General features: G+C 43.5%; 1 protein-coding gene across 4 annotated transcripts in view; it reads right to left on the minus strand.

The window, feature by feature from the left end:
• The window catches only part of TANGO2 (transport and golgi organization 2 homolog), a 121,532-nt gene that overhangs the window by 16,421 nt on the left and 81,413 nt on the right, over positions 1-23,698 (minus strand). For all 4 annotated transcript variants that reach the window (XM_069961068.1, XM_069961070.1, XM_069961071.1 and 1 more), the window contains one exon: positions 3,263-3,333. In XM_069961068.1, the coding sequence (XP_069817169.1) occupies positions 3,263-3,333 (71 nt within the window). The remainder of the gene's footprint in view (positions 1-3,262; positions 3,334-23,698) is intronic.

Genomic DNA, 23,698 nt, shown 5'->3' on the forward strand with positions numbered 1-23,698 from the left:
TGAATTCACTACAGATCAACTGTTACTAAAATTCCAGACAGTCATATTTTCCATCATAAACCTATTCACTAGGAATCATCAGCCGCCTTCTCCTATGTCAGCACTATAAGAGCAATAAAAGAGCAATAAAAAAAGCTATAAAGCTGTCCTTTAGTATTGTAAGGTTAAACATAGCTTTTGATATATTGCTGCCCATGGTGAGACTAACAATTCCTTCCATACTTGTTATTATCTATTTAGTCTCCTTCCCCCGGTTCTCAGCTGCTGCTTTCTGCTGAAGACACAAAAAACTGTGTGTGAGCTTTCCTCTCTGTCTCCCCCTCCTCCAATCAGGGCTGAGCAAGCTGGAAGCCATGTGATGCGCTCCAGCCAATGAAAAGGCTGCTGGTGCGCATGTGCACCAGCAGCCTTTTCTCTCCCATTCACTCTCAATGAAGACGCCAAAGAGGAAGAAGACCAGGACCGCCCCCCAGCTCTGATGTCACCCGTCACCAGATGCCGCCCGGGAGAAGAGGTCCGTGACGACCGCAATAGGTAATGTATAGATTCTTTAACTTCCGGGGTGGGGGTCGGGAGTCGGAAAGTGGGGGAAGGGGGCCAGACCGGGTATTTAACCACATTACAAAGTTATATAACTTTGTAATGTGTGTTAAATAAGCCAAAAAATTTTTTCGCCGGAGTTGTCCTTTAACCCTCCCAGCATTACAAAGAAGCTACAATGTTGCAGATGAAGCCTGCCAGGGTCTTGTTTACATCAGCCGCCTCAGAAGGGAAGGGGATGGGAGGCAAGGAGAGAAAAGCTCACACAAAGATTGAACATGTGTCTTTAGCAGAAAGCAGCAGCTGGGAACTGGGGGAAGGAGACTGAATAGATAATAAAAAGTATGGAAGGAATTGTTAGTCTCACCATGGGTAGCAACATATGGTCATAGACACAGAAAACCGAAAATGACACGTCCAAAATCAGCTGCATTCTGCGCTATTCTTTTATGTCAAATATGACAGAATCTGCAATAAAGCAGGATTTTAAGCAGGATCCTCTCACCACTATGGTATTGGTACATTTCTAGTTGTAGGATCACTTTTATATTGCATAATTTTTCACAATGTAGATGATTTCATGATTTCAACACTGTTGAATATTACTTAAGGGGATTGTGCAGGGACAATAAAGGGAGGTTAGTCGCCAGCAGACAACAAAGGATTACACAGTGGGAGCTGTGGGAAAGACGGTATTCAGAGGTCAGAGAGGTCAGTGCTGACTTCAGAGGAGATAGCCCAGTGATGTAGCTGTAAATGAACTCTTTGTTGTCCTGTTTTGGTGCATCATCTACCTCCACCCCTCCCCTCTCCATAGAAAACCATGAAGACAGGGGTGAGAGCTTCAAACTGCTTTTTCATGATAAAAATGCATTTTTAAGCTAATAAACCCAATTACAAAGTTTCTTAAAATCGCCTGTACTATTGATTTTTGCAATAAAAAAAAAACTTAAATGACAGTTACACTTTAACTACATACAGCTCTCTATACAACACAACTATAGTATTGTACTGTACTGTACGTCAGGCCTCACTAGTGCTAAACTCACTCATGATATATGCCCAGAAAAAATTAGACTACAGCCAAACTTCAGGAAGGGGGGGGGGACACTAAGGGGGGACAGGCGGAGTCAGGACACCAGGAAAACTCAGAACACATACAAGTGGCAAATGACAAGAGGACAAAAGGAGAAAGGGGCAGTCAAGTGGCACATGATAAGTGAACTTGCCGAATGTTCAGGTTCAGCAAAGTACGTCTGAGCCCGAATGTTTGGCAAGTTCACTCATCACCGGCTTGAGACACCAGCACCTTCTGGCGTTCAGATACCTAGCAAAGTTTGAGTCTAGAATCTAAGGCTGGGTTCACACTACGTTTTACAATCAGGTTTTTTTTCATCCGTTTTTTTGCAAAAAACAGATGAAAAAAACAGATGCATTTGTGTGCATCCGTTTTTCCACTGACTTCCATTATAAAAAAAATGAATCAAAACGGATCCTTTTTTTTTAGCGTCCACAAAAACGTAGCCTTCTCTTGTGTCTGTTAAAAAAAACAGATCCGTTTTTTTTTTTTTTACAGTGGAAGTCAATGCAAAAACGGATCAAAACGGATGCACACAAATTGCAAAAAACAGATGAAAAAACAGATTGCATAAACGTAGTGTGAACCCGGCCTAACCTTCAGGTAAATTTTTGTTCGAACACTGAACAGTTCGAACTCGTCTAAAAAATGTAATGTCTCTGGATAACCTTTTTGAAGGTGTTCCAAGATTATAAATGGCTCAATCATCGGCCATCTCAAGATGTTGCTTTCAATTTTCAAAAATATACTTTTTTTTAATCAAATCAAAATAATCATTACATGTACAGTGCCTTCTTTATTAGCATTATATAGGGGTAAAAGTACTGTGTATTAGAAATATAGCACACAAAGATTTATCAAACATGGTGTACAGTGAAACTGGCTGAGTTGCCCCTAGCAACCAATCAGATTCCACCTTTCATTTTCCAAAGAGTCTGTGAGGAATGAAAGGTGGAATCTGATTGGTTGCTAGGGGCAACTGAGCCAGTTTAAATTTGATCATTCTCCCCCACAATCTAGAAAACACAGAAAATCCATCCTGCATATCTCTACTCTAGCAGTATTTATCAGCATTATTCAGGCTTGTAGGAGGCCTTATCTGTAGGTCCTTGAGCTATCATAAGGAAGATTTTATATACGCCTTATGGCTAACAATAAATGGACTCTGTGATCTCCTTTTTAACACTAAATTATCTGAATCCAGCAGTGTAACACAAGGGGTGCAGTGTTTACTCAATCTCTAGAATTAAAAAAAAAAAAGAATAAAACACTTAAAGTATAAAAGTCTGCCAGTAAAATACTGGAAAATACTGCCAATAAAAATGTGTCAGGAGGTAAAAGCTATCCTGACACAATAAAAAATTAAAGACATAACCTCAGGTATCTGATGAAGATAAACACCTATGTGATGTGAAAACAATAGGGGACAGATGTGTATTACTTCCTAATATTCTAAGGAGAATCGGAGTATAGCTTATAGACATTTGGCCTTCAGGGTCCAATTATGCATATTATACAGTTAAGTGGATACAGTGGTGCTATCTATTTCATATAACTAAAGAGTAACTCAGTGGAAAATCAATGATTTCATATTCAGTACTTTCTCATTGTAGCAATTCACAGACATAAAAGATCGTAACTCACCGGCCTTAATCTGGATCGGCTCTCGCTCTCCTTTGGATCCATAATAGTAAACGACATCTCCCTTTGTATTGCTGAAAAATAATAAAAAAAAGAGATGCAATGCATATGAGCTATGTTTGTGCTATATCATTAACATGTTTCTTAAATAAGAGAAGACGGCAGACCAGGTCACCTTATATAAGCACAATGTGACTCAAGGTCAATCTAACGTGAACTTCTTCCTTCACTTCCTGACACTATTAGAAGGTCACATATATCACATAGACTGCAAACCAAAGTTGAAGGGGTTGGCCACTTTATAGTAAAATTGCTCAGTATACAGTATTAGGCTATGTTCACACAACGTATAATTCCGTAAAAGTACGGCCGTTGTTGCAATCGGCAACAACGGCTGTACTTTTTACGAAAATATATGTTGCCTTGCCTACTATGGAATCCCGTCCGGAGCGTATACGCATAGTATACACTCCGGCCTGGATCTCTTGTGGCGCCGTAGAAAACTGACATGGAAGTTTTCTGCAGCCGCTATTCAGTGAATAGCGGCCGCAGCCGCAGAAAACCCTGTCAGTGCATAGTGTGCAGTGGGGAGTTCTGATGCGGGCGCGCACGGATGCGCCCTCATCAGAACTCTGCGGCCCTAAAGATCATCCGGCCGGTACTGGCGTATGAACATGGCCTTAGTAAGTGTACTCACATTACTTACTGACAGCAGCTCCCTGTGTACCTCATAGAGCTAATATCACAATCCCCTCCTCCAGGCTGTGCTGTCCTGCTCTGTGGTGAATCTGTCCATAAGATGGTTGACATGGAGGAGCATGTGACCATGCCCCGCCCCCAGTGTCCACCATAGGCATATAAAGGCCCAGTGTGGACACTTGGGGGTGGGGCATGGTCACATGCTTCCCCATGTCAACCATCTTATGGGCAGCACAGCCTGGAGGAGGGGAGTCTTATTTTAGCTCTATGAGGTACACAGGGAGCTGCTGTCAGTATATACAGTGGGTACAGATACTAATACTGTATGCAGAACAATTTTACTATAAAGTGGCCAACAAGACTTTCTCAGATTATTCATATCATTGGAGTGCATTTTATTGCAAGGGTATATTCACACTACGGAATGCGCACAGAGATTCAAGCAAATTCCGCTGGATGGCCTCCGCTTGAAGTTCCGCCTGTACCATAAACTCAATGATATTCGCCAACGAATTCCACTGTCCACCCAAAGAATTGACATGTCAATTCTTTGGGCAAACAGCGGAATTGGGCCATGCAGTGATTAGTGGTCTTATCTAAATTGGAATATAGAGCATATTAATACTTTCCAATTGATACTTTCCAAGTACGTTAAAATATTGTACCTTGAGGCCAATCAAAAGTATCTTGGAAAACTAGTGAGGTCCCCAATTTATCAACCAAAAAAGTCTCCGCATACAAAAGTCAAAAATAGCGGCTAGGGATCAACATTCCCCGCCTAAACACTAAACTAAATTTTAGGGGTCCTAGTTAATGACTATTATGTTAGCGACCAGCTATCACACCCGATCCCACCATAAGCTTGGCGTGTTGGTTTGAATAGAGGGCAGAATAAGCCGCTGCCAGCACTAGTAGAGACAGTAGACCGCATGATTCATAACTACTGCTAAAAAAAGCAAGAGAGCCATGAACCTAGAAAGGGCTTTATGTATTTCCAATCTGCCATTTATTGACTATTACTGAAAATAACAATGTGTACCTCTACCTGTGTTACTGTAATAAAGGGGCACTCCAACAAAAATCTTTTTCTTTCAAATCAACTGGTGTCAGAAAGTCATATAGATTTGTAACTTACTTCTATTTAAAAATCTCAAGTCTTCCCATACATATCAGCTGATGTATGTCCTGCGGGAAGTGGTGTATTCTTTCTAGTGTGACACAGTGCTCTCTGCTGCCACCTCTGTCCATGTCAGGAACTGTCCAGAGCAGGAGATGTTTTCTATGGGGATTTGCTATTGCTCTGGACAGTTCCTGACACGGACAGAGGTGGCAGCAGAGAGCACTGTGTCAGACTGGAAAGAAAACACCATTTCCTGCAGGACATACAGCAGCTGATAAGTACTGGGAGACTGAAGATTTTTAAATAGAAGTAAATTACAAATCTTTATAACATTCTAAAACAAGTTGATATGAAATAAAAATATTTTAGCCAGAGTACCCCTTTAAGACAGACTGTTTTGAAGAGAGATAACTTAAAGTGTAACTGTCATTGTATGTGTAAACAACGGCCATTATTTTGAGTCTAGAATAACAGCCGTAGAAAAACGCCCCTAGGCTATGTTCCTACTTAAAAAAACATAACAGGCAAATGCAGCCATCTTGTTAAATAGACAGCCGCTAATCATGATCATTATTAGCGGTCGTCTATGTTATGTGACGGCCGCCTCCCCCCGATATGTTCCTGAACTGGGAACACAGCCTTGTGGCCCGGTTGTCTCCCCACTTGTTCTAATGATCGGTCAAGGTCTGAGAACTCTCCCTAGAACATTTCAAACACTTTTATTAGTGGCAGCTATGCTTAAACATAAAAATATCATTCAAACAATAGGTCATTTTCTGATATAAATTCAGGCTTCCATCTTCCTATCACATCTTACATCAAAAACAACGTCTGATCCTAAACTCAGAAACAAGTCTGGATTTCAAACACACACACACATATATATATATATATATATATATATATATATATATATATATATATCCTGGCCAGGAAGACATACATTATAAATGGACAGCAACAGCGAGAGAATAACTAATACTAAATTCAACCTTGCACAATACTCTGTATTAATATCTGTACTGTATTTCTGTAACTACTTTATATGAAACCTCATCAGAATCAAATTGGACTTCCCAAGGACAAAGCGTTCTGCCGTTGGCTGCAGGTTCTGTTATATGACTACAAGGACTATCGTACTAAAGAATTTTTAATACATCAATTTCAAAACATATTAAAGTTCTCATTCCACATCTGATCAACCATAAACCAAAGTAAAAGCAAATAATAATTAAAAAAAAAACAAGGTCAGACGCAGTACCATTGAAAGGGTTTTCAGGGACTTGTTGGCCATAGGATAAACCATCTATAGGAAATAGGGGGTAGGGGGTCAGACCTCCGGCACTCATGCTGGTCAGGGGCCACTGTATTAGTGCAGGATTTGCAGACTTTCCTTCACTTACCAAGCATGGTGCTGTACATTTTGTAGCAGCTGTACTTGGTTTAGAAGCTCCCTACATTACATTTAATAGGAAGAAATGCATTAGCAGGTACAGCTGTAACTATACATGCAGAGTGCCCCGTAAGTGATTTAAAAGCCGCAGCATTTGCCCAAGGACAGGCGATCATAATCAGTTTATTGGGATCTGACTCCTGGCACTCCTGCGGCGAAGATGCTGGAGTACATAATAAACATGTTATACTTACCTCTCTGTGCTCCTCCGAGGTGACAGCCTGTGCAACCAATCACTGACTGAGATAGTACGGCACTGTGGCCAGTGGTTGGCTGAGTAAGCTATTACTGCAGATAAAAATTAGTCTTGGAAGTAGCAGTGGCTGCAGTAAGCAGGGGACACTGGAGACACCACAGGACATGGAGGGAGCGCAGAGAGGTAAGCATAACATTTTTATTATGTTCTTCAGCACTATACAGAGTAGCGCCCCATAATTTATATTCTTACTGTCTCACTGTCCAGCAGCCTCTGTACAGTGATCAGTGAAAAGGGGGAAACAGGACTCTGCTCTGCATATGGCTTTTTGGCAGCCCTAGAACAGAGAGGAGGAGATCAGGAACTGCAGCTTAGAGCTCTGCAGTTCCCGGCATAAAAGCATTGGTGGCAGCAAAGGGGCCCTGTTCGCCCTTTACTGCTGCCAGTCAACGGAAGTGAATCTAGAAATACAAACTTTGGAAACCACTTCGGTAGCAATGTGGCGGCAGGTACAAAGGCACCTGGTTCAGTCCTTGTGCTGTAAGGCTACGTTCACACTACGTAAGTTTCCGTCCGTAGCGCGTTCCGTGAATAAGCGGACGGAAACTTACGTAGTTTGCGTACAATGGAAAGTATACGATCTACGTGCGCATAGTCCACAATACGTACGAACTTACGCCCGGATCGTATGCGGCGCCGTAAAAAATGAACCAGACCATTGTTTCCGGACGGAAATGCCGTAACTTACGCCCGTAGCGTAACATGCGGTCCCGTACGTAGTGGTGATACTTCATTTTGCCAGCTTTTTGTTCCGATCCAAAAGGTTCTGTGGGGTTTCCGGGGCTAGGCGAAGATTTCCAAGTAAAAGACCGCTGTTAGATCGCTACGAAGAGCGCTCGGGAAGCGTAAGTACGCTACGGGCGTAAATTCGCGGTCCGTACGTATCCGGCCGCAACTTGCGTAAAGTCCCGGCCGGAGTTTCATACGTATATGTCCGGCCGCGAAAAATATGCGGCCGGACATATACGTAGTGTGAACCTAGCCTAAAACTGCAGACAAAATTAATGTAATAATAACTAATAACTCATAATATTTAACTGATATTTTAAAAGGTTTATGCTTGTGATTATAAGGAGAACCATAAAACTGTTACATTAAAATATTATCATACTGAAAAACATTTATAAAAGAGAGATACAACTCTGCAACGAGATTATGCCAGTAAAACACATGCTGTCACTGCATGGCCGGCTTTATCTCTGGACACAGAATGAGCTAAGGGAGGAGTTCCCACTACTGTCCCTCATGCAACCTCCAATGACCTCCAGTGACCTCCATTTGTCCCTATTTGTACCTGACCCGATCTTCCGCCATACTCTGGAACTTACTACCCTGACACATCTGTCTCTTACCCACCATCAAGACCTTTAAAAGCAACCTGAATACCCACCTCTTAAAACTATAGCTCTAGTGTTTTAAAAATCGTTATTGCGATCGTTTTAAGATCGCTTAAGCCCGTCGCACACATAGGGTGAATGGAAGAAAGACTGTTTACACAAAGCGATCTGCGAATTTTTTAGCAAACGACCAACGACGATCTGAGAACATGTTGAAAGATCACGATGAACGATTTCTCGCTCGTCGCTAATAAACCCAATTACAACGTTTCTTAACCCCTAGACGGTCCGATCGCCGTGCCCGCTAATTAAGTTTTGAGATACAGCTGTCAAAGTTGACAGCCGCATCTGAAAACTGACTGCAGCCGTTCCCTGGTGTCTAGTGGGGCGCATGCCCCCCCCGTGACGCGTTTGCGGAGGGACGATCCTTGCTTCTCATCTGGGGTCTGCGCCGTGATGGCGCTGATCCTGGCTCGACACCTGATTGCTTTCGGCTGCAGCAGCATACATCTCAATAAGAGATCAGTGTACTTATACTAGAAGTCCCCCAGGGGGAATAACCCTAACTCCAGCGAGAATAACCCTAACCCCAGGGGGCCTTCTAGTTTAAGTATAAAAAAAAATTATAATTATTATTATTATTGTTATTATTAGTAAAAAGCCCCCTCCCCTAATAAGTTTGAATCACCCCCCCTTTTCCTATGTTTTAAATAAAAGTAAATAAATAAACAAACATGTTTCTTATCGCCGCGTGCAGAACCGTTCGAACTATTAATTAATCACATTCCTGATCTCGCACGGTAAACGGCGTAAGCACAACGAAATCCCAAAGTGCAAAATTGTGCATTTTTGGTCGCATCAAATTGTAATAAAAAGTGATCAAAAAGTCGTATATGCGTAATCAAGGTACCGATAGAAAGAACACATCATGGCGCAAAAAATGACACCTAACACATAGACCAAAGGATAAAAGCGCTATAAGCCTGGGAATGGAGCGATTTTAAGGAACGTATATTGGTTAACAACGGTTTGAATTTTTTACAAGCCATCAAATAAAATAAAAGTTATACATGTTACATATCGTTGTAATCATAAAGACTTGAGAAACATATATCACAAGACAGTTTTACCCCAGGGTGAACGGCGTAAAAACAAAAAACAAAAAAAAAAATAAAAAAATGTTTTTTTTGTTTTTTTTTTCAATTTCACCACACATTGAATTTTTTTCTGGTTTTGCAGTGTACTTTATGAAGAAATACAGCCAGTCATTGCAAAGTACAATTAGTGGCGCAAAAAATAAGGGCTCATGTGGGTTTCTAGGTGAAAAAATACAAGTGCTGTGGCCTTTTAAGGAGCAAAAAACGAAAACGCAAAAATTGAAATTGGCCCGGTCCTCTAAGGGTTAAAATTCGGCTGTACTATTGATTTCTGCTAAAAAAAAATTAATGACAGTGACACTTTAATGTTTGTATAGCGCTCCGGAACAGTGTTCTAATAATATATAAATATTAATATATTAATAAATGTGCATGTGCGGCATGTGACCATGTGGGAATCGGCCAGTGAGAAGCTTAGAGCGGAGCGTTCCGCTGTCCTATCTAAAAGCAAGGTAAAAAAAAAGAATTCTTTAAAAAAAAAAAAAAAAAAACAGTTTGTAATTTTCCTCCCAACACGGCTTTCTGCTTCAAGCCTCGGCAAGCTAATAGGTTCTGTTTTCATGCATCATAAAGTAATACTGTCAAGCTGCTATCGGATAGAATGTGCAGTGCCGACGGAGAATATTATACCAATATTAATGATTGCAGAAATAATAGGAGTATGTGTAAGTAATGCATTACACCTAATCATGTGTTATTATCATTATATTTATTCTAAATCTTTCATTTCCCACTTAGCTATTGTTCTTTAGTCACATTGTTTTAGAACATACTTTTCAACATTACAGTATTACTTAATAGAGCTGTCTGTTTAGGGTCTTATGAATAAGTTAGCACTAAGAACGGCCTTAAAGAGGACCTGTCACCCCCCGTGCCGGGGTGACAGGCTCCCGACCCCCCATTAGAGCACCCTATACTCACCTAATCCCGCCGGGTCCCGCTTCTGGAGATGGTCGGGTGACGGAGATCTCAGCCACTGCAGCCCGGCGCGCGCGCTCCTCAGATGAGGCCAACACCCATAGAGAATGACAGAGAGTCCAGCGCTCCGTCATTCTCTATGGGTGTTGGACTCATCTCTCAGCGCGCGCGCCGGGCTGCAGCGGCTGAGATCTCCGTCACACGACCATCTCCAGAAGCGGGACCCGGTGGGATTAGGTGAGTATAGGGTGCTCTAACGGGGGGGTCGGGGGCCTGTCACCCCGGCACGGGGGTGACAGGTTCCCTTTAAGCTTAGTCTAAAGGATCACTACTGTTGGTCATTGGCATTAAAAAAATTTGGCATCTATCTTATAGCCACAATATTTGAACCATAAGCGATTCTACAGAACTAGACTCAGATCATCATTAACTCTCTATTTCATCTAAGGTTCCTAGTTGATGGCCCGATCATTGGTGTAAACGAGTGCCGATCTGCTAGATCGGTGCTTTACTGAGCCTATTACATGGTTTGATAATGGTTTAGCAAGGGCTGCACAGACATGGTTAGTGATGTCCGTGCAGCTCCTGCCCTAAACTGTTCATACGTTACCTCTTCACGCTCCCGGTCTTCTCTCGGCCTCTACTTGCTTCCCGACACCGTGCACTACAGCTTCTCTGAGCTAACTGGCTGATGCTTACCTCCATGTGTTCCCCAGTGTTTCGAGCTCACCTTGGGAATGACAGCCCACTTAGCCAATCACTGACTGAGATGAGACGAGCTTGCCTTGGAAGTAATGGCAGCTACAGACAGCGGAGGACACCGGCGACACAGCATTGAGAGGTAAGAATAAAATATTTTCTTATATAGCAGCAACATGTTAAAAATGTGCTAGCACTGGATAAGCCCTTTAAGAGCCTTTTACATGGGGCAGTTATCGGCTAGGAGCAATGCTAGAAACGATCCGTTGCCCGATGACGATCCGTTGGCCCATGTAAAAGAGACAGCGATTAGCTGAGGAGCAAGATGATCTTTGGCTGATCCCATCTTTTGGACAGGAGGCAAATATTATCAATAGTGAAGGGAAACTGATAGCACGAATATTTATATATCCGTAATGTCAATTTTCAGATTACAAGTAGTGCATACTTACCTTCTGAGCTGCTTATGACCCGGCTCTCCTGTCCTCTAGCTGCTGCTATATCTTCAGGCCGATGCTTCCTGCAGAATGATTGACAGCTGGAGAAGCAAGAGTCTGAAGATACAGGATCGGAGAGCTGGTAGAACGGGATGCTGTATCATAAGCAGTACGGAAGGTAAGTATGCACTGCTTGTAACCTGGAAATTGACAGCTCGGATTTATATATTGATGCTCTAAGTTTTCCAACTACTCAATTTGGCGTGCTGTGTTTGCGTCCTTGCGTGGCCCCATGTCGGGCTGTGTCAAAGGTTCTTTAGGGCTCTTCAGAACTGGCCCTATAAGGACCAAATCAGGTTGTTTAAACCAGACAACTCTTTACCTTATGCTTCAAAAACTATGTTATAATATAAAGTTTCTTATTCTTGACACTTAAATATAGATTCAAACTAACCTAAAGACTATTTAAATTGTAAAAAGTTGCCTGTGTCAAAGAAATACAGCGACTTTCAATATGTTTATAAATCTCCAATTCACTATACAATACAACATCTATTATTTGTACAACCTCCCGATGCAAGACCTAGCGTGTCCGTGAATTATGGCAGCATCTGAAACACTGTAGGCCATAAGTCCGGTCTTTGCGGAGTCAGTCGAGGTTTATGTGACTTGTGTATCACTAATAAATCTTGTACTAGCACACCTAACACAAATCATTTTAAAAGGCAAAAAAAAATAAAAAATACATTTATCGAAAAGAAAATCCTGGGCGCTGCGACTATTTTACTGCCAGTGCAAGGCATTTTATGAGCGAGTCGTAATCTGGTTAGTATTGCAGTGAATGAGTGGCAGAATTCATTACAGCCATTTAAATGGCCTAAACAACAGCTCCCTTTTGCCAAAAGATTCTGCATCTTCGTTTGTGCTTTATGAGCTGTTGGCAGACTGACTGCAAATCAATTTGCACGGGTTACTGAAAAACACAAATACATGCTACAAAACTCTGCTACAGTTCAAATCGGATACACATAATGAGATTGCTTGGCGGACAAAGAGGGAGCCAGTGGTTTGCTGACAAATTTCACTATTGATATTTATAGGTCTAGAATATTCCGAGGTTTTGATGACTGCCAAGTGGAGTTTTTAAATATTTAACAACTTACCATTACTGTATTGTTCCAAGTTTAGCTATACAGTCAAATATTCCTCCTTGCAGCACAGAAGGAATTTTATTGCATTTACTGTGTGATATTGGTGCTGCAATTAAAGGAGAAATCCAGCGAAATGTTTTATTAAAGTATTGTATTGTCCCCCAAAAGTTATACAAATTACCAATATACACTTATTACGGGAAATGCTTATAAAATACTTTTTCCCCTGCACTTACTACTGCATCAAGGCTTCACTTCCTGGATAAAGTGGTGATGTCACTTCCTGGATAACATAGTGATGTCACTTCCTGGATAACATAGTGATGTCACTTCCTGGATAACATGGTGATGTCACTTCCTGTATAACATGGTGATGTCACTTCCTGGATAACATAGTGATGTCACTTCCTGGATAACATAGTGATGTCACTTCCTGGATAACATGATAGTGTCAGGACCCGACTCCCAGAGCTGTGTGGGCTGTGGCTGTTGGAGAGGATGATGGCAGAGGGATGCTCAGTGTCCCTCCAGTGCCTTGTGTCCCTCAGTGTCCCCCTGCCATCATCCTCTCCAGCAGCCACAGCTCGCACAGCTCTAGGAGTCGGGTCGTGACATCACCATTTTATCCAGGAAGTGTCATCACCATGTTATCCAGGAAGTGACATCACTGTTATCCAGGAAGTGAAGCCTTGATGCAGCAGTAAGTGCAGGGAAAAAAGCACTTTATAAGCATTTCCCGTGATACGTGTATATTGGTAATTTGTATAACTTTTTTTGGGGGGGCAATGCAATACTTTAATTTCTACTAATACTAAAAATTTCACTGGACTTATAGAAGTATCTAAATGAGGTGGTTTGGGGCACCAGGGGCAGTCCTGTAAACCTGCATCGATCCACCCGCTGCATCTTTCCTGCTGCATCATTGTTGGCCACCTGTTTGCAGAGGGCTATTTGCGGCCAGCAACAATGGATTTCCTGTGCATTTGCTTGTTCATCGTCTGACTGCTAATACAATGTGTCACCTCTAAGGCCCTATTTACACATCCCGCAAAATTGCCTGTGATCAGGGACAATTTTAGGACCCATTGATTTCTATTGGGCTATTTATGTCATCCGCGTTTTCACAGATTCGTGCCGTGGAAAAAATAGGTCATGTCCTAATGCGGACTCTGACCATGATCTGGATCCCCTATAGAAATCAATAGAATCTGTGTTTTTCATGGATTCCATGGTGATGTCAGCGATGTGATGTTAAAGTGTCGCTGTCGTCATAACTTTCAAAAATCAACAGTAGATGTGATATAGAGCAAGTTTTTTTTTTATTATTAGTTATCATGAAAAACATGGCACTTCCTGTTTTCTGACTTTTCTTTTTTCTCAAAGAGAAAGACCTGTTTCCCAGGTCATCTGAGCGCTCAAAGAGAAGGAGTCATGTGATCGACGGACACATTGAGCTGTGACTCTCTGTACTGGCACTACACTGGAATTCCTGTGTTAAGTCCAGTTTTTTCTAACAGCACAAGTCTAAAAATCTGCCTTCAGGAGACTGGACCTGGATACAAGTAAGTATAGCTGTTATATAACAGCCTTTAGGAGACTGGACCTGGACACAAGTAAGTATAGCTTTTATATAACAGCCTTCAGGAGACTGGACCTGGATACAAGTAAGTATAGCTGTTATATAACAGCCTTTAGGAGACTGGACCTGGACACAAGTAAGAATAGCTTTTATATAACAGCCTTCAGGAGACTGGACCTGGACACAAGTAAGTATAGCTGTTATACAGCAGCCTTCAGGAGACTGGACCTGGATTTCTGTTCAGTACAGATTTGTTTTACAGCATGATAACAACAAATAAATAAATAAATGTACAGTGGTGCCTTGGATTACGAGCATAATTCGTTCAGGGACAACGCTTGTAATCCAAATCCACTCTTAAACCAAAGCAAATTTTTCCATAACAAATCATAGAAATGCAGAAAATTGGTTCCACTAGGGCTGGGCGATATGGCCTAAAATTTATATCACGATATAATTTGATGCATGCACGATATAACGATATATCACGATATATAAATTTTTTTTTGTGTGTATACTCACCCCCCCCCCCCTTGCCAGTCATCAGCCTTCCCCTGTGCCAGTGATCAGCCTTCCCCTGTGCCAGTAATCAGCCTTCCCCTGTGCCAGTGATCAGCCTTCCCCTGTGCCAGTGATCAGCCTTCCCCTGTGCCAGTGATCAGCCTTCCCCTGTGCCAGTGATCAGCCTTCCCCTGTGCCAGTGATCAGCCTTCCCCTGTGCCAGTGATCAGCCTTCCCCTGTGCCAGTGATCAGCCTTCCCCTATGCCTTCAGCCCCCTTTGTGCCAGTTATCACCCCCCTTGCCAGTCATCAGCCCTCCCTTGTGCCAGTCATCAGCCCCCCCTTGTGCCAGTCATCAGCCCCCCCTTGTGCCAGTCATCAGCCCCCCCTTGTGCCAGTCATCAGCCCCCCCTTGTGCCAGTCATCAGCCCCCCCTTGTGCCAGTCATCAGCCCCCCCTTGTGCCAGTCATCAGCCCCCCCTTGTGCCAGTCATCAGCCCCCCCTTGTGCCAGTCATCAGCCCCCCCGTTGTTAGTCATCAGCCCCCCGTTGCCAGTCATCAGCCCCCCGTTGCCAGTCATCAGCCCCCCCCCACAGTGCCAGTCATCAGCCCCCCCCCCCACAGTGCCAGTCATCTCCCCTCTCAGTTTTCCAGCCATTTCATGTGCCAGCCAGCCAGGGCCATCATCAGCCCCATGCCAAGCCATCTGCCGCCCCCGACCCCTCTGCTACTTACCTTTCCTGCAGGGCTGGCTGATGGAGTCCGCGAGGCGAGACGGGCCGCGTCTTCTTCCCAGCATGCACTGGGAGACCTGGCTGACGTCACACGCATCAGCGCGCTAGCGCGCTGACGATGCGTGAACGGAAGGCCCTGCAGCGCGGTACCACGGAGCGGTAAGTGAGAAGCTTATTCACTACCGCTCCGTGGTATATCGCGATATGACGATATGCCAAAAATCTATATCGTCAACCGAATTGATGACGATATTTTGGCATATCGTTTATATCGCCCAGCCCTAGGTTCCACACCCCAAAAATACTAATTTATTATTCTGAATAACATGTAAAACAGATAAAACAAATATTCAGAAAATGCTGGATATGTAATATTATAAGTTACTGTACAGTAATGGAGAGGATGGGAAACACAAGGGCGGACAGAGGCTCCAGAGAGCATGAAAATGAGCAGGGGAGATGTGGGCACATACATGCAGCGCTCTTTGTCTGGGGAGAGAGGGGTTACAGCTATGAAGAGATTGCCTCCATAGTCTTGTCCCCCGATGTAAGCCCCAGCCTGAAGTGGATCTGCTATGATTTAAAAGGTGAGGGAGACTTCCTGGGTCAGAGTACAGGGCTGTAGACCCCGCTATACAGACCATGCCCCTCCTCTACTCACGCTCCCACCCAGTACAGGGAGCTCTTAAACCAAAGCAATGCTCTTAAACCAAGTCACAATTTTGAAAAACTGTGAGCTCTTAAATCAAGCTACTCTTAAACCAAGGTACCACTGTATATTGCAAACTTGTTTTATATCACATCTACTGTTGATTTAGATTTTGAAAGTTTTAACGACAGCGACACTTTAACTTTATTATAACTAGTAACATATAATTTAAACAGATCTGTTAAAAAAACGGATGCAATCACTGGCAGTTTTTCATGGCTCACAGAGCTAGCTAGCGGACTTAAATTATGGTGCGTACGGCGAATGTACCATCAGGTTCATTTGCTTTAAGTGTTGCATATGAATAGAACAACGCCGGCACGGGGAAGCCATTGCCGTTGACCTTTTTTTGAACCGCAGCCTGGTTCCTTTGCACAGTGCCGGTCTATTACCGAGCACCAGCCCGGGCTGAAGCACTGGTGGTAGGCCAGCTCAAAACCCCCTCCCCTCTGTAAAGCGGCTCTAATCAATGGAGCCGTGTCATATAGGGGTGGGGTTTCCTCCTACTGGGGGCGGGCTGACATGTGAATGAGGCCTAATTGCGTCCACTCAACGGGAAAGTTGAGTAATACAGAAAAAAACAATACATTTTAATGAAGTTATATTACAAAGTATTATAACTCATTAAAGGGGTTATCCAGCGCTACAAAAGCATAGTCACTTTCTTCCAGAGATAGCACCACTCTTGTCTACATTTTGGATGCAGGTTTTGCTACTCCATTCCATTGAAGTGAATAGACCTTAATTGCAAACAACACCTAAACTGCAGAAGACTGGACAAGAGTGGTGTTGCCTCTAGAAGAAAGTGGCCATGCTTTTGTAGCACTGGATAACCCCTTTAAAGCAGTGTATTAGGGAAAAAAATCTTCAGAGTATCTTTTAAGCTTTTTAAATACAATCCTTTGGTTATTGTTCAGTATTGCGCATAGTCTGTTTTAATGTCATACCATAAACATTGGTTTTCACAGGAACAGGTTTTTTATTTCCCTTTAACCTCAGGCAGCCGCACCCCACACTATTGTGAATTATAAATGTATAATGTTACAAGCTGTTTCAGAGAAGCATCTATCCAATTCCTGCTGTTGCATTTACCTGCACTAGGTATCTTTCAATGCTTTATTCCTAAAGGGCTTGTCCAGCGAAAATAATTTTCTTTTAAATTAACTGATATCAGAAAGTTATACAGATTTGTGATTTACTTCTATTAAAAAATCTCAAGTCTTCCCATACTTATCAGCTGCTGTATGTCCTGCAGGAAATGTTGATTTATTTTCAGTCTGACACAGTGCTCTCTGCTGCCACCTCTGGCCAAGACAGGATTTTTGTGTCAGTTTTATATGAATTCCCATAGAAAACCTCTCCTGCTCTGGACAGTTCCTGCCTCGACCAGAGATGTCAGCAGAGAGCACTGTGTCAGACTGAAAATAAAACAACATTTTCTGCAGGACATACAGCAGCTGATAAGTATGAAAAGACTTGAGATTTATTAATAGAAGTAAATTACAAATCTATATAACTTTATGACAACAGCTGATTTGAAAGAAAATTATTTTCGCTGGACAACCCCTTTAACACCAACATCAACTGCATCTATTATACCAGCAAACATGCTTTTACAAACACTAACTTTATCTGCTTTATCCTAACTGGTTAGGGAGATAAAATATCCTCATAAATATAATTTCTGTCCCCTCCATCTAATTTATATTTGTATATTTGTGGCTGGAAAACACACGGTTGCCAGGTTTCTTTGGCAACTGGAAAATCCACCCTAGCAACTGAGTTTTCATGTGTTCAGTGACCAAATATGTTGAAAGTGTTGAATGCATGAAACTAAATAATACTAACAGAATACTGCTTCATCTATGCCTGCAGTAATGGAACTATGTGTTCCTCTTGCATCAGTCTCTGCTGGCAACAGACTGCTGTATCTATCTTGCTTCCACCAGAGGGCGCAATGCATGAGCAGGTTCATTAGCTGGAAGTCATTGCTGTCACTCCTCAGAGGAGAGTAATTGACTGGGAGAAGTTTCTGCTGTTACTGCTAGAAGAAAGAATAGGATGGGAAACCAGTCCATCTGTGCCTTCCGTAAGTGGATGTTGTGAATGGTGGGGGTGGGGTGGGGTGGAAAGAAGTCTGATAGGTGGAGAGGCAATCTTTTATCCTGACCTATATGGTGAATGTATGAACAGATGCCTATAACCAGAATATGGCCAAATGAGTGGCATTTTGTGTCATGTCGAATGGCTGCTGCCCCTAAGATACAAGGATGGCTTAGGCTGGGTTCACACTGCATTTTTACAGTCCATTTAACATATCGCTTTTTAACCCCTTAAGGACAGAGCCTGAAATGGCCTTAAGGACCGGAGCAAATTTTATGAATTTGACCAGTGTCACTTTATTCATTAATAACTTCGGGATGCTTTTACCTATCCGGCTGATTCTGAGATTGTTTTCTCGTGACATATTGTACTTCACATTTCTTGTAAATTGGAGTCGATACTTATAACGAATCTTTATGAAAAAACCCAAAATAGCGTGAAAAATTGTGAAAAAATGCATTTTTCCAACTTTAAAACTTTTCTGCTTATACAGAAAATGGTTATACCACATAAATTATATATTAAATAGCATTAGCAACATGTCTACTTTATGTTGGCGGCATTTATTAAACTATATTTCATTTTTTTTAGACAATAGGAAGCTTAAAACATTAGCAGCAAATTTCCAAATTTTCAGTAAAATTTCAAAATCAGATATTTTTAGGGAACTGTTCAGGTTTAAAGTGTATTTGAGGGGACTGTGTGTTAGAAAGCCCCACAAAGCACCCCATTTCAGAAACTGCACCCCCTAAACTCTGCAAAAGCACATCCAGAAAGTTTTTTAACCCTTTAGGGGAGTCACAGAAATAAAAGCTAAGTGTGTAAGAAATTTGAAAATTTTAATTTTCTGTGCAGAGATTTTATTGTAATCCAATATTTTTCATAATTATAAACCTATTACCAGAGAAATGCACCCCAATATTGATTGCCCCATTTCTGCAGTTTATAGAAATACCCCATATGTGGCCCTATTGCGCTATTTGACGCAACCACAAGCCTCAGATATAAGGGAGCGCCTAGTGAATTTCAATGGCTCCGTTATTTTTGGTCATTTTTGACTGTACCACTTCAGGTTGGCAGAGGCTCTGGGGTGCCAAAACCTAAAAAACACCCCTAAAGGGACACCATTTAGAAAACTACACCCCTCAAGGAATGTAACAAGGGGTGCGGTGAGCATCTGGACCCCACAGGTGCTTCACAGATTTTCCAAACAATATGGCTTGAAAAAAGACTAAAGTATTTTTTACACTAAAATGTTGTTCTAGCCTTCAATTTTTCATTTTCACAAAGGGATAAAAGGAAAAAAAAAACACAAAACATGTAGCGCAGTTTCTCCCGAGTACGGAAATACCCCACATGTGGACATAAAGTGCCAAGCGGGCGCAGGACGAGCCTCCAAAGGGAAGGAGCGCCAATTGGCTTTTGGAAGCTGGATTTCACTGGAATGGATTTCAAGGGCCATGTCGCATTTACAGAGCCCTCGTGCTGCCAAGACACTGGAAACCCCCCACAAGTGACCCCATTCTGGAAACTACACCCCTCAAGGAATCTAACAAGGGGTGCAGTGAGCATATGGACCCCACTGGTGACGGGCACAAATGTGGAAAAATGTGACGTGAAAGTGAAAATTTTCATTTTTTCACTTTCATGGCACAAATGTGCCCGTCATCCAGGGGTCCATATCCTCACTGCACCCCTTGTTAGATTCCTTGAGGGGTGTAGTTTCCAGAATGGGGTCACTTGTGGGGGGTTTACAGTGTTTAGGCAGCACAAGGGCTCTGTAAATGCGACATGGCGTTCATCATCCATTCTAGCCAAATCCAACCTCTAAAATCCAAATGGCGCTCCTTCCCTTCGGAGGCTTGCCCTGCACCCACATGGCGCTTTATGTCCACATGTGGGGTATTTACGGACTCGGGGGAAATTGCTCTACACATTTTGTGTGTTTTTTTCTCTTTTAACCCCTTGTGAAAATGATAAATTCAAGGCTAGACCAACATTATAGTGTAAAAAATTTAATATTTCATTTTCACGCCACATTGTTCCACATTTGTGCCCGTCACCAGTGGGGTCCATATGCTGACTACACCCCTTGTTACATTCCTTGAGGGGTGTAGTTTCCATAATAGGGTCACTTGTGGGGGGTTTAACTGTCTTGGCAACACAGGGGCCTTTTGAATGCAACATGGCCCCTCGAAATCCATTCCATCCAAATCCAGCCTTCAAAAACCAAATGGCGCACCTTCCCTTTGGAGGCTTACCCTGCACCCGCATGGCGCTTTATGTCCACATGTGGGGTATTTCCGTACTCAGGGGAAATTGCTCTACACATTGTGTTTTTTTTTATCTTTTAACCCCTTGTGAAAATGAAAAAATCAAGACAAGATCAATGATTTAGAGTAAAAATTTTAAAAAAATTACACTAAATGTTGGTCTAGCCTTGATTTTTTTCCATTTCCACAAGGGGTTAAAAAAGAAAATGAACACAAAACGTGTAGGGTAGTTTCCCCTGAGTACGAAAATACCCCACATGTGGACATAATTTGCCATATGGGCACAGGGCAAGTCACCAAAAGGACAGAGCGCCATTTAGAGGCTGGAATGGGGGATGGAGGCCATGTCGCAATTACAAAGCTCCTGTGCTGCCAGAACAGTAGAAACCCCCGACAAGTGACCCAATTCTGGAAACTACACCCCATAAGGAATCTAACAAGGGGTGCAGTGAGCATATGGACCCCACTAGTGATGGGCACATGTGTAGGACATGTGCCGTGAAAATAAAAAATACCATTTTTTTCATTTTCACGTCCCAAATGTGGCCGTCACCAGGGGGCCATATACCCGCTGCCCCACTTGTTAGATTCCTTATGGGGTGTAGTTTCCAGAATGGGGTCACTTGTGGGGGGTTTCTACTGTCCTGGCCGCACAGAGGCTTTGTAATTGCATCATGGCCTCCTCTAATGGGAATGGCGGCCATACCTACATAGCTGGGAAAAAGGGACAATTCTAATTTATTTGGGGGTATTAGGGCAATTATTAGTTTATAAGGTTGGAAATGACAGGTGTCCATCAAATTCAACCTGTGTTGATCCAGAGGAAGGCAAAAACCCCTCGTGAGGCAGACGACAGTAGCCTCATCACAGGGGAAAAATTCCTTCCCGACTCCATATTGGCGATCAGAATAATCCCCGGACCAACGTGACCCCTGAAATAGGAATAAGGGACAGAATTTAGATAATGTAGAACTCCAGTGACGTGTGGTGCGCCTTGGAGCGATCCAGTATGCAGAGGCCGGGGTGATCAGGACAGGCGTCACACTGGTAAATGGTGTCCTTCCTGATCCCCCTGTTACTCCACACTCTGCACTTCTTCTGGGGTCTCCTGTTCTCCAGTGTGGGGGACGTCACCTGGAAAATGTTGTCCTGGTGCGATACGGGGTCCCACATATCCAGAAGCGCTGGGTCCGCTCCATGGCTGCTAAATATTAGGGCTCTATTACGGCTTCTGATATGTTCGGATCGTGCCGCAAGCTACAGTAGCTCGGGCAGCGAGGGACCGGAAGAGGGGGTGCTGGTATAAAGGTTATCCCCGTACAGGTGGTGACCTTTATCCAGCAGTGGGATGATCAGTTCCCGGACGATCTTCCCACTTGTTCCGAGGATGGGGGGGGGGGCATCTGGGGCTGGATTCGAGTGTCCCTTCCTTCATACACTCTAAGGGTACGTGCACACTGCGGAATCGCGAAGGATAACCCTTTGTGCATTCCGCAGTTGGCACCCGCCGGCGGACTGATGCAGGCGCACGTCTCCGTCCGTGTCGTAGACTCCATTCTATGCACGGGCGGATTCCGCTCTCCGTCAAATGTGTTGATGGAATGACGGATGATGGAATCCGCCCATGCATAGGATAGAGTCTATGACACAGGCGGAGACGCGCCCCTGCATCAGTCCGCCGGCGGGTGCCAGCTGCGGAATGCACAAAGGGTTATCCTTCGCCATTCCGCAGTGTGCACGTACCCTAAATCTGTAAGTGTACCCTGAGGTACTCTCACAGAGTTTGTAGAATTTCACGCCATACCGTCATCTCTTATTGGGACGGTACTGGCGGAAAAGACGTGTCTGGGGGGCAGCGTACGCTACGCTACTCCCAGACACGTCACTGGATGATGAGGAGGATGAGGATGAATGGAGGAAAGAAGGACCCCCCATTCATCCTCACTGGCTGTTTCGGTGTCGGAGGCAATAATAATGTATGCGTCCGACACCGAAAACACCCTGGGGGCCATCTTTATATGGGGATTGGTATATGGGGTATGTAGTGGTGTAGTGTAAAACTTTATTCAATGTAGTGTGGTGTAATGTAGTGTTTTTTTACGTGTTTTTTACAGTAAGTATACAAAAAAAACCTACGCCAAAAATGGTGTTGCTGATGAATGCCGCACTTATGTTCGGCACTTATCAGCAGACCGTGGCAGTAGGATATAAAAAAAAAACACCCTACGCCAAAAAGGAGGAGTTGCTGATTAGCAGCGCACTTTCGTGCGATGCTGATCAACACTCAGCGGCGATAGGGTGCGGAAAATAGAAAAAAAAAAAATTGGGAAAAAATTTTTTTTTTTTACTACATTCTGAACATCCCTGTAGTGGCTGATACGTGTATTACACTTATCAGCCGCTAGGGGGCAGCAGAGCGCAAGATCCGAAAATAGACGACGCTGGAGCCGGAAAAATACGAAAATAGACGACGCTGGAGCCGGAAAGAGACGATCGGGACTCACGGAAGAAGCCGAAGATGAAGAGGACGCCGGGAACCCGGAAGACGCCGATCAGGACCCCGGGACAGGTGAGTAATGTACAAATACCTGCTCCGGACCCCTCAGCTACCTAGCTGAGGGGTCCGGAGCAGGTATTTATTACTTGTGGGGACTTTGATCGCCGTGAACGGCCGGCCGGCTGGCCGGCCGTTCACGGCGATCGGGACGGTGGTACCGTGACCACCATTACTTTTTACAGTAATGGCGGTCGGTGCCGGGCGCGGGCAGCACCGACCGCCATTTTTTTCCGGGTCATCGGGCCACCGATGGCCCGGAAAGGTTCCGATCGCCGCTATGGGCTTATCAGCCAATAGCGGCGATCGTCGGCATGGGGGGGGGTTAACAACCCTCCATGCCGACAGGGAGAGATGGCCTGCTATGTATTATAGCAGGCTATCTCCCCCGATCGGGACCCGGCCGGCCGCGGCGCCCGTTTAAAGGGATGACGTACCGGCACGTCATGGGTCCTTAAGTGACAGTGATCCATGACGTGCCGGTACGTCATGGGTCCTTAAGAGGTTAAATGGTTACTTTTGAGATACACAAAAAACAGCAAACACAGCAGCTCAGAACTAGGGGAAGGAGACTGAATAGATAATAACAAAAATGAATTAAGTCTCACCATGGACGCAACATATGAAAAGTTATTTTTTTCGAGTGGAACACCCCTTTAAGTCATCAAAGCAAAGATGTTCTGATTAAGGGAACATTGACAAATGTATAAAAGCAACTTGAAAAGAAGCATGTAAAAACTGCTCCAAAATGGGCCAGG

This window comes from Dendropsophus ebraccatus, chromosome 3 (assembly GCF_027789765.1).
Source record: "Dendropsophus ebraccatus isolate aDenEbr1 chromosome 3, aDenEbr1.pat, whole genome shotgun sequence".
NCBI classification, from domain to species: domain Eukaryota; kingdom Metazoa; phylum Chordata; class Amphibia; order Anura; family Hylidae; genus Dendropsophus; species Dendropsophus ebraccatus.